The sequence below is a fragment of the Carassius gibelio genome, chromosome B10 (assembly GCF_023724105.1).
Source record: "Carassius gibelio isolate Cgi1373 ecotype wild population from Czech Republic chromosome B10, carGib1.2-hapl.c, whole genome shotgun sequence".
Taxonomy (NCBI): domain Eukaryota; kingdom Metazoa; phylum Chordata; class Actinopteri; order Cypriniformes; family Cyprinidae; genus Carassius; species Carassius gibelio.
In genome coordinates, this window is record NC_068405.1 from 23,686,527 (window position 1) to 23,698,157 (window position 11,631).

The 11,631-nt window shown below is 37.5% G+C and overlaps 1 protein-coding gene across 3 annotated transcripts; it reads right to left on the reverse strand.

Moving 5' to 3' along the window:
• Positions 1-1,546: 1,546 nt before the first annotated feature.
• On the reverse strand, positions 1,547-6,486 carry LOC127966270 (creatine kinase S-type, mitochondrial). 3 transcript variants are annotated; one of them, XM_052567156.1, is made up of 10 exons: positions 6,345-6,486; positions 5,234-5,427; positions 3,973-4,171; positions 3,488-3,583; positions 3,165-3,386; positions 2,947-3,032; positions 2,324-2,447; positions 2,086-2,220; positions 1,879-2,004; positions 1,547-1,786 (listed from the first exon to the last, which is right to left on the reverse strand). In XM_052567156.1, exons 2-10 carry the CDS (start codon positions 5,380-5,382, stop codon positions 1,670-1,672), a joined length of 1,254 nt encoding a protein of 417 aa, XP_052423116.1. In that variant the 5' UTR covers positions 5,383-5,427; positions 6,345-6,486; the 3' UTR covers positions 1,547-1,669. The 3 variants fall into 3 exon arrangements, with proteins under 3 accessions (XP_052423116.1, XP_052423115.1, XP_052423114.1); XM_052567155.1 differs by lacking the exon at positions 2,947-3,032 and adding an exon at positions 2,660-2,745 and having other exon boundaries at positions 5,234-5,424; positions 6,345-6,462; XM_052567154.1 differs by having other exon boundaries at positions 5,234-5,424; positions 6,345-6,462.
• Positions 6,487-11,631: the final 5,145 nt, after the last annotated feature.

Here is an 11,631-nt window from a genome sequence, read left to right on the forward strand (position 1 = left end):
TACTAAACTTAACCTCCCTTTTAAACTGCATGTGAGATATACAGTCGTATAGGAATAGTAATATCTCTTTTCACTAGTTTATTCCTGGATTTGGCAGAAATGTGTAGTTTACTCATAAGTATACTAGTTATACAAACACTACTAAATTTTAGTTGTCAAGTTTTACAGAGGCCTTTTTTTCTTGGATTGAGGGGTTGTGCAATTAATATGAAAATAACTAATGTTTTTGTTAGTTCTGGGAAAAAAATCAGTTTACTCCTATTATACAGAATCCAAAACACCTTGTACTTCTGACAATGAAGCACGTCTTCATCATGGCCACTAGGGGGCGTTTGATGCTTCAGATCCAGGAAAAGGTTAAATGAACCCCCAAACCACTATGAAGATCTGATTTCAAGGTAAAATGGTCAATTTGTGTAATTCTATTAAAATATATTTTCTTATAAACTACAGGATTCCTCAGTGCATTGAGTTAGTTGATTACAACAAGCTACCATAGTTGCCAACGACAGATAATGTGGTCATTTGCTATTAGCTACCACTTTAATCAAAAACAGAAAGTTCTCAGTTAATGCTAGTCATACCTACAGTTGTACACACACATGGTAAGTTTGGAAGAGTTACAGTATTCTATAAATATTTTTTTCAGTACGAGAAGTAGCAGATCAGACCATTTAACCTATAGTTGAAAGATTTTCTCATATTGATAAGTGTTTTTATAGTTAAACATTCTTCTGTCCATAAAAACGTAGTGCTGGTTCCAAGGTACAGTGATGTTGTCAGAGGGTAAATAGTTTTATTACCATAATTATTGGGTTAATTCTGGATTTTGGTTGCATGTAGAGTAGACCCTCTAAAATAGCCTCTGTGTTTTTTTCAGTGGCTTCTACAGCTAGCACGCTGAACCCATTTTGTAAAAGCACACATATATTTACCCACATCCACTTCTCTCTTAAGTATAGAACCAAGATTAGCATTATTAGATACGGCACTAAGCAGCTCCAAATGTAGCAATTAGCCCCCATGGATTAGTCTGTCTAACTATGGGAGTGGCGTTAAATTAATTACAGTTCAAACTATTGTTAAAAGTAGATCGGACCTTTCTGCATTTTACAATGGATAAAAGACTGTTCATAGTGAAAAAAGTTTTATTTTCCTCAGATGATCAGATATATTTAGTAGGTGACATTGAAACAGTCATCATCGAGAAATCTGGGAGAACAAAAAAGTATTGGTTTGATTTAGTGTAGTGCTTGGGCCATGTGTCCGGCAACTGAGTTCCCAGAACCTTGTAATGATAAACCCATTACTGTCTGTGATGGCAGAGCAACTGCGTTGACCTTGTTAGTGGCATCCTGCTGCTAAATACTTAAATAGAGTAAAAAGCTTCTGGCAGCAACATAAGATGTCTAGCAAGCAACATTAGAAACTAAAACTGCTGTTATAACAAAAGTAGATCTTTACACTGCTAACAAGCATTTTTGTTGATTGCAATGGTAGCATTCTATCAGTTGCATATTGTTAGTGGTTGCAAAGAAAAAAAGCATTTGTAGTTTTATGGTTCATTTTATTGAGCTTTCTATACATAGAAGACCTCCGGTTTTGGGATTAGTGGAAGGAGTGTCCGAGCTTCTCTTGCTGGGTCCATCCTTCATTAAAAGAGCATTGCTCACTTCCTAAAGTGTTGGATGGGGGCAGGGATTTTGATATCCTGGCCCTTTTCCAGCCTCTTCTCACACTCTATCAGGTAGTTGACACCATCAACGACTAGCTGCACCAGTTCCACCTGGTACAGAAAAGCAGAGTCACACAGAGTTTGAGAAACGTATGCATCTAAAACTCCATGCAAGTTAACCCATTTGATTTTGAATGACCTACCTCGGATTTACCCAGGCGGTCAAGGTTAGAGATGTCGAAGACATCGCCCACTGCAGCTGTGTCCACTCCTCCAGTGCCACGCTTCTGCAGCCGCAAGTTATCCAGGATCTTGCCTAAGCGAGGGTCCTACATGCAATTGTTTGAATAACATTAGATATAACTCACGTCCAGAAGCTTTCACTATAAGATAAAGTTAATTATTGTAACCTTGCTGAGCTTTGGCAAGCGGATGTGTACTCCAGCTCTGAGGCCGGTGCCCAAGTTGGATGGGCAGGTCAGGATGTAGCCAAGACGTTCATTCCACATAAACTCCCAGCCTCTCTCCTGAATCAATTGTTCCACCTGTGCAACAGAGAGGCAGCCAACGGATGGAAGACATTAACCTTATAGGACAACTCTAGGTAAGTTTATAATTGTTAAAAGCATGAAGGATGTGTGGTTTTACCTGTTTGAGTCCTCTGCAGAACCTCTCAAACACCCTTTTCATGTTGCCACCCTTCTCCATTGAAATCACACGGGTGTGGTCTTCCTCATTGATCCATATTAGAAAGGTCTTCTCGTTGTTATGCCTTGCAAATAATGGGATTTTTTAAAAGACTAAAAGAGGCTCTGTACTGTTATGCCTTCAATCTAACATTAAAGCTACATATGCAAGTTTTATCTGAATGCAGTTCTTTGCTTGGAGGCAAATGTGAGAATATTTAGATTGTTCTTATGTGACATATCTTGTTAGTAACATAAATGGTGATCAAATCATGCTAAGAACTTCCTAAAGCCATACCAGATGCCTCTTGCATCTGGCCAGTCACGGGCCATAAAAGCACAAGTCAACAAGGGGGACACAGGTTTGTCAAACAGGAAGTGGTCCTACAGAAGGATGAAAGAAAGATAAAGATAGGTGGAACTGGAGGAGGATCACAGAATTAGAAGTAGACCAGACACTTGGAACACTTCTTCAGTCGAATGCAACCTATGAAAAAAAAATGGAAGATGGGAGGAAGGGTCTAGAACTAAAGAGACTGTTGGGGTTGTACTGTCACAGCTTGTTTTCTCTCGGTCTAGCCTTACCAGATCCCACGAGCATCTGGCCAGTCCCTGGCCATCCCAGATGCAGTGAGCAGAGGAGACACAGGCTTGTCAAAGAGAAAATGCTCCTAAGCAATGCCAGCATGAAAGGAAGAGTTCAGCATCATGATGTGTGGAAGCAGCACACTTAAACACAATCACATTATCAACCAAGCACCAAAGTATCCCATGACTGAAAGAACTTTATGGAAGCAACTCACATCGATAAGTCTCTGCTGCTCTTGTTCAGTCATTTCGGTCAGGCTGTAGTAACGACCAGAGAGGTCACCCTTCAGGCCAGCCAAGGCCTGGACCGTGACCCTTTCGACTTCACGTCGTTCAGAGCGGCTGCAGGCAGGGGGAAGGCTGAGGCCACGGATACTTCGGCCTGTGCGTACACGGGAGGACAGGACATACTTTTCATCGAACACACCTGAATGGATCTGGAAGATAAAGAAAAGCCAAAAACAAATTGGTAGAAAATAGAATTAAATGGGAATATAATGCATCATTTTGCATAAAGAAATAAATGTTAGATGTTCACCTTGGAGGCATCCAGGTCAGTGGGATGCTTCATGGTCCTTGGGTCATAGCCATTGTGTCTGTCCTTGATTACTGGATCAAAGATTTCAGCAAAAACCTGCAACATCATTTGGCAAAAAAGTCAAGGGTGTTTTCTTTAGATTAGTTTGCATATCATTACCTTGAAAAGAGAGTAGAGGCAAAGCCAGAACTTGCTGAAAAGTCCTGTTTATACAATAATAAATTAGATTTGGCCAAGGTGGTTTATGTTGTTTAGTGGTGGTCTAGTCAGCAGATCTACATAGTTGTACCATTAACTTGGTCTTTCTGGCAAAGCAGGATGATCAAGGAAGTTGTACTGGTTAAGAAGCCAGCATCCCTAACAAAACATATACCACTGACCAGCTAGTCTTTTCATCAAGGATTGAACAAAATTACCTTAGAAAGAGAATTTGGATATTATGTCATATAAAAAAACATGTAGGTAGTTTAAATGTATGGCTGTACCTCATAGCTCTCCTCGTCACCAGCAACCATCCCAACTGTCTTGATGAAGGGATGACCAGGGTTGTCCACACCAGTCTGAATGCACTGGTCAAGAGTCCAGTTGTTTGGGGTGATCTTGTCCCTCAGTTTGGCATAGATGGCCGGGGTTAGTGCACTGGCCATGCAGTTGTTGTGTTTACGAAGGTCAGGGAAGTCGGCACTGTTGAGGAACACAAACGCACATCTTTAGTCATGTTCTGTCATTGGGAAAGATCTAGCAGTGGTCTCAAGCTCAATTCCTGGAGGGTCACAGCTCTGCAGAGTTTAGCTCCAACTCACATCTGTTTGGAAGTTTCTAGCAGTCCTAAGACCTTGATAAGCTGGATCTGGTGTGTTTGATTAGGGTTGGAGCAAAGCTGTGCAGAGCTGTGGCCCTCCAGGGATTGAGATGAGACCAATGACCTAGAGTCTGTGGAAGTTATGAATGAGAGGAAAATGACGTCCAAATAGTTGCCCCATTGGCATTCTTGCTGGAATGAAGACTGTGCTCAGCAGTAGAGTGATGCAACCTTGATGCAATAGGGAACACTACAGAAGGTTGTTTCTATCTAATGCTATAAGACTGTACAACTCATCCACTATGTGAAGAGTTGTCATTGGCACTGGCTCAAATGGTGAACCTTTTGGAGATTCAGTCAAATCACAAGACTGCTGTATCAATAGTGTACTACTACTCGAAAGTCTATCCAGGATTAAGTCAGTCTGGACTTAGAGGATCTCAAAGCTTGGTGGAGGTATTTGGGACAGATGAACTAAACTATGAAGAATGTTGGTTTTGGATCATTCTAAAAGAGAAACTCTCTTCATATTTGGAATGTAAATCTTGGACTGCTGATCTGATTTGGTCTTCGGCATCGATTACAGTAGTGCAAATAAGGTGATATGCAGGACAGGACATAAGCTACTTAAATGTTCCCACCCATTTACCCTTCACTCAGTTGACGTGTGATACTTCATCACACAGTACATCATGACCTCTTTGTCTGATCATTTTTTTCCATTGCAAAACACATGCAAGTAAGCTGATGGAATAGAAACTACCTCACCCTTTGTTCTTAACTTCTCATGCATTTTATTCTGACATGATTGCTAAATAAGCAATGTGTTAAGTGACAAATGATAATCATAAAAGCAAGTCTAGATATCTATTAAATAACGACTAGCTGTATTTCATGCAATATTATCAATGGGATGTAATTGTACTCATGCCTCCAGTGCTTACCTGGGAGGGTAGAGTTTCCTCCTCTGATCTGCAGAGACGGCAGCATTATCGCTCATTAAGTAACCAGTTGCAATAGCACCAGCTCCAAGGCTCGCCATGAGCAAGCCAGTGGTACGGCTCGACATCACCTTGGCGAATGAGCTTGCCATCTTCACACCGTTTCTTGTCAAAAAGTTCTGACGGGATCAGCACTGCTAGAACAAGGTGGCAAGGTTTTCACAGTGATCACAGCTTCTTTTTAAGACTATAGCTATCAGACTAAACTTTGTGTTAGAGTAGTTGATGGTGTCCTAAGCTGACAAGTATCACCTTATTTCAAATACACCTCTACAATTTGGAACCCCAAAATTTGGTCAATAAGTAATGGTTTCTCCAAAGCAGACTCTTAAACGTTTAACATTTGGTGACATCCTTGACAACGTCCTTTTGACACTGCAACTGGAACTCTAAAAGTGAAAGTGTTATTAATAGACTAGTAGACTACATGAAGTGTTTGGAACAGAGCCCCAGCTGGCACCAGTCTACCCAGAGTCCTTGTGCTCTGACGTGAGATTCTGAACCAGTCACACAACTGAACACAAGACCAGCCTGCCCTGAACTCAGATCTACATTATAAACCCAAAACCATGAACACTCTGTGATACTTCTAAGCAGGTTTCCCGTCAGCACTTGACCGTGGTTTAAAGTCTATCTCTTGGCGATTTGTGAGGGATTATTAGGCTTTAAACTCAAGGATTAGTCCAGAATGTTAAGAGAATAGCTCTAAATAAGATACTGTGTAACGTCCATAATGTCACAGCGATTCCAACTATTGCTTCCTATTGAAATAGTAAACTATATATATGTATCTCCAATCTGTTTTACAGTCATTCAATACAACTTAAGTATATCAAATGAGGAAAATATTTAAAAGTTGTTGCACTTTGTTAACAAGTAAATATCCAACCAAATAAAACAGCTGATTGCTGGCTTACCACTTTGCATTCAGCATTTTCAATATGTACCAATCCAAATCCAATTTATATATCCAGTTTCTGGAATTCCCAATTCTCAACCTTAGCCTAAAGATTTTTGCAATTTTTGTAAGTAGTATAAGAGATGAGAGTTTTACCTGTAGAGTCTCCTCTGTTACAGTAGGCTGTGTCAGGAAGCACACAGTCTGAGAGGGAAGCTGGCGCTCCTCCCAGGATTTGGGATTAGAGGTGGACCTGATGGCCAATCCTCTTCCACGTAAGTGCCAGGTCATAACCCATGTCTGTCGTCCGGCTTGTCCTTGAGACTTGCCGCCATAGTCCAGCATTTTGTCTCCAGGTGACAGCAGCGAAATATACAGTCTCCGGTGTTAATATGATAAAAGCAGAAAATCACTCACTGCTTGTAGAAGACATTTCTTACTTGAACGCTGATTCTGAATCACAATAATTATCCCATTATCAATTAACATGCACAAGCTAGCTAGCTAGCCAGAATGATGCTGATTAATATGTATATGTATATAGATAATTACATATAGATCTATCCCTAACATGTTTGGTTATACAGTATATACTCTTTAAATACAATATATTTGGAAATAAGTTAAGAGCATACCCAGACTTCTTTGGGAACATGCACTAGAATATTTGCAGCTAATATTAAATATCCTAACAGTCAAAACTCATTCATCTCGAAATATACGAGCATGTGTAACACAGCTCAAAATGTTGCATGTGAGCTGAAATGTCACAGAAAGCCTCGTGATCAATGATGGGTTAATTCAGCTTCATCTGAGGTGTAAAGCAGAACTAGGACAGGATTTCTCATTGTGGTCAGATGTGGTCCGTAAACTCATGATTTGACATCCTTTACAGACATCTAAAGGGTTTTCTCTGAGGAGAAGGGGATCAGAAAAAAATGTGACTAAATAAATAAATATATATAGCATCTCTATTTATTATTTATAAGAGATTATTTTATTATTACAAAAATATTTTTGTATTATTTACACAATGCAGAACACATTGTTGATATTTACATTATATTACAAATGATAAAAATCATATTTAAAACATCAGTGTTTTTATAATATGTTATCATATGAATATTATACAATGTTGTATATAAATATACTGCATAAAAATCTAAATAAAAACAAACATACATCACACTGGTTGCTTGTAAATAAAGTTAATTATGTGTAAATATCACATGGAACAGAAACAAAAAATACATTGGATTAAAAAGATACATTTAATAAGATTATAAAAAAAATCACATGCATTTTATTTTTTATTTGATAAACAAAAATATCAGAAAGCAGAAAAATACAGTTATATATGCATACTTATGCATGCATATATACTTATTTCCCTCTCCAGTATATATTTTTTTATTTTTGTATATATATTTTTTTAAATACAAAAGCATTTTTATAATTATCTAATATATTTTTTTATAAATATTTTTTTTTTCATTTTAGACAAATAATAAATATATGTATATATAAAAAATAAATATATGTATATATATATATATAGAGAGAGAGAGAGATAGAGAGAGAGAGAATTTTCTACATATGATTTATCATATAGAGTAAATTTTCTAATATTTTTTGATAATTATTTATCTGAAAAGTTTAACTCAAACAAAGCTGTTAAAACTGCTGATAGAGTGCCATCTTGTGGCACATCCAGAACGAATAGGTCATTTTTAGTGGTGTATGAAAAGCTGAGTATCCTACTATTGTTCATATTTGGTTTTGAAACTTCAGATCATAAATCTTCTGAAAATCATGACTGGGGTCTTTTGATACCCTAAACAACTACTTGGCAACCTTCCAGATCTCAGCAATGTACTAAAAGCCTGAGAAGACTCTTGTAACTGGATAAAACCTGTGCAACCCCACAGCACTAGTATTGTGTCAGCTGGTTTTGCACAGGAAAACAGCTTTCATGGTTTCTTGATCTGAATATAGATTTCACATGCATTTGTACTGAAATGAAAATCAATCTGAGCCAGTTGCGGATTGGGACAGTAAATCAGGCCGGGAATTTGACTCCACACCAGGCCACCTCTGTTGCTGCAGTCACCACCAACCAATTCATGTGTCCACAGACTGCTAAACTCTTTGACTCTTTCAGTTGTTTGAATTGGGTTATACTTAAAAAATAAATCAAAATCCTTAGTCTGTGGACGGCAAAATAATCAAATGGAGTATCAAGAAGAATCAAGGCATTCACTGTCTCTATACTCTTTCCCTGAATCCCCCTCTTTCTCTCACTCTGCACATTTTCTCTGCAATATGATATAAGCACTTTCAATAATCTATATTAATTATGCAGCCATCAATTGTATGTCCCCATGATCACAGTCCTACTACTGATGACCTTATAAATCAGAAATTCAGATCGTGATTGATTTGAGTCAGTTTGGGAGTTCAAAGCGGGTTTGCAAATCATTTGAATCAGTTCGGGAGTTCGGAGCATGATCGCGAGTTATTTGAGTCAGTTCAGGAGTTCGTAGCGGTTTCGCTAATCATTTGAGTCAGTTCGGGAGTTCTTAGCGGGTTCGCGAATCATTTGAGTCAGTTTGGGGATCGCAAACATTTGAATCAGTTCGGGAGTTCGGAGCGGGATCGCGAATCATTTGAGTCAGTTTGGGAGTTCGTAGCGGGTTCGCGGATCATTTGAGTCAGTTCGGGAGTTCACAGCGGGTTCGCGAATCATTTGAGTCAGTTTGGGCATCGCGAATCATTTGAATCAGTTCGGGAGTTCGTAGCAGGTTAGCGAATCATTTGAGTCAATTTGGGAGTTCAAAGCGGTTTCGCGAATCATTTGAATCATTTCGGGAGTTCAAAAAGTGTTCGCGAATCATTTGAGACTGTTTGGGGATCGCAAATCATTTGAATCAGTTCGGGAGTTCAAAGCGTGATCGCGAATCATTTGAGTCAGTTCGGGAGTTCGTACCGGGTTCGCGAATCATTTGAGTCAGTTTGGGAGTTCAAAGCGGTTTCGCGAATCATTTGAATCATTTCGGGAGTTCAAAAAGTGTTCGCGAATCATTTGAGACAGTTTGGGGATCGCAAATCATTTGAATCAGTTCGGGAGTTCGTAGCGGGATCGCGAATCATTTGAGTCAGTTCGGGAGTTCGTAGTGGGTTCGCGAATCATTTGAGTCAGTTTGGGAGTTCGGAGCGGGATTGCGAATCATTTGAATCAGTTCGGGAGTTCGTAGCGGGTTCGCTAATCATTTGAGTCAGTTCGGGAGTTCTTAGCGGGTTCGCGAATCATTTGAGTCAGTTTGGGGATCGCAAATCAATTGAATCAGTTCGGGAGTTCGTAGCGGGTTCGCGAATCATTTGAGTCAATTCGGGAGTTCGTAGTGTATTCGCGAATCATTTGAGTCAGTTTGGGGTTCGCGAATTATAGCTGTATATGGATAGGCATTTTTAACTAATTTAGTAGGCCTAGCTAGTTCTAATTACGTTTTCCAAGCGTGTATAGGTGTGATATGTGAACTTGTATTTTGTTTTACTGATGTGTCTTTTAACAGTATCAAGTATATTCAAAAACGGAACAAATCGTGCCTAAAAGTGCACGCATCTAGGCTAATGTAAAGTTACATGAAGTCATACTAGTGCGCATGTGCATTTTGAGTGAGTTCTTTCACTGCATTATTCGGTGTATTCAAATACATTTTTGAATGCATGTGAATGATCACAAAATTCAAGATATGGGGGTTAGAAAATGTATATATTTATATAATTTTATGTAGTGAATCAATATCACACGAAGAGTGCCATTTCAGTTTTTCTCCAAAAATCAGCATGATTAAAATATGATATTAAGTTACTACAAACAATAATTTAATTACAAATACAAAATGTTGCAGAATAATGTAATATGAATAATAGCCTCAAGAACCTTTCTTTTTGTCATTATAGAACCTTTTTAGCATAAAAAAGGTTCTATACCTCCGCCCCTGATCTGAGCCGATGCATCACTGCTAATAGAGGAAAAGCATCATTAATGTCACTCAGTTTATTGGGAAAAAAGTTACACCTGATGTTCTTGAATAGTTGCCATGATAATGACTAAACATTTAGATTGTCCACTGTGAAGCAGGTTCATGGTTTCTATTAACAGCAGACAACGTGCCAAGAAACAGCTCCATGTGTGCAATAAAAAAAATAATAAAGTAAAAACTTAATAAAATGAAATAAATTAAAAAGTAAAAAATAAATAACAACATTAAACCGAAAATAAAATAGAAAAAGTTGAACAAAATACAGTAAAAAAATATATATATATTTTTTTAATAAATTAAAGATGATAAGTAAAACAGTAAAACATTTAATTAAATACAAATAAAATACAATGAATGAAATAAAATAAACAACATTTAAAAACAGAATGAATAAAATAAAACAAAGTTGAATAAAACAATAGAACAAAATAGAATAAAACAAAAAATAAAAGAGAAAAAAATCTATTAAACAATTAAAGAACAGAGTAAAAAAATAGAATGAAATAAAACCGAAAACAATTTAGAATTGAATATGAAATCCATTTAAACACAAAATTCAATAATAAAAGAAAAATCATTAAAGAAAAATAAAATGGTAAAAAATAAAATAAAAAATAAAATACTAAAACAAAAATAAAATAATGAAATATGCTTTTTAGTATTCCGTTTCAAAAACGTCCATCTATCAAGCAAAATTTCTTTTGATAAATGACTTCTAAACTAATAAAACCACTGTAATTAAAATGCTGCAATATGGAAGGCCTGAAAGGTCCACCAGTCATAGGTTTGGTTAAAATATTAGAGACATTCATTAGACTAATAACTGACATATGCACAGTTATTTCTTATTGCTTAAATAGGACTCATCTGACAACACTTCCAGCTTTTACATATGTAAGATATTAATTCTAGCACTGAAATATTTCTACATTACATAACTCTAGACACCAGAACACCTAATATCATCACAACCAAAACCAATCACGTTAAATAACTCATTTATTATTAATATATTTTTTAATGCAAGTATTGAATGGTGGTAAAGTGCTGAGTTAGTTGCTGCAGTAATCAGATGCACTCGGTCGGAGGGAGCCGTAATCTGGAAGTTTGCATCTTTATGGAGCTGGCATTGCTCAAGTGGACTGAAACCACACCGTCTCACCTTCCAATCAACCTGACGACAGTTCTTTCACATATGTAAAGCAGCTATATTTCACATAAACACCATTATTTCAAAGGTGTGATGCAGAAAGACGGTATGACCAGCTGTCCCAAAACAAGGTGCTTTTCTTCACGAGACAATTCCTGTTTGGTAGAAGCAATGAAACGCATTTTAAAGTGCTGCCATCTGCATGTCATCCTTGAGTTCTGATACAATATACATGCAACAAATG

Bases quoted from the DNA above. Each gene is read 5' to 3' on its own strand.
- LOC127966270 (XM_052567156.1), bottom strand. From the start codon at position 5,382: ATGGCAAGCTCATTCGCCAAGGTGATGTCGAGCCGTACCACTGGCTTG. The intron at 4,172-5,233 runs GTAAGCACTGGA...GTTCCTCAACAG, and splicing joins AGGAAACTCTACCCTCCCAG to TGCCGACTTCCCTGACCTTC. The intron at 2,448-2,946 runs GTAAGGCTAGAC...ATTATTTGCAAG, and splicing joins CCAGATGCTCGTGGGATCTG to GCATAACAACGAGAAGACCT.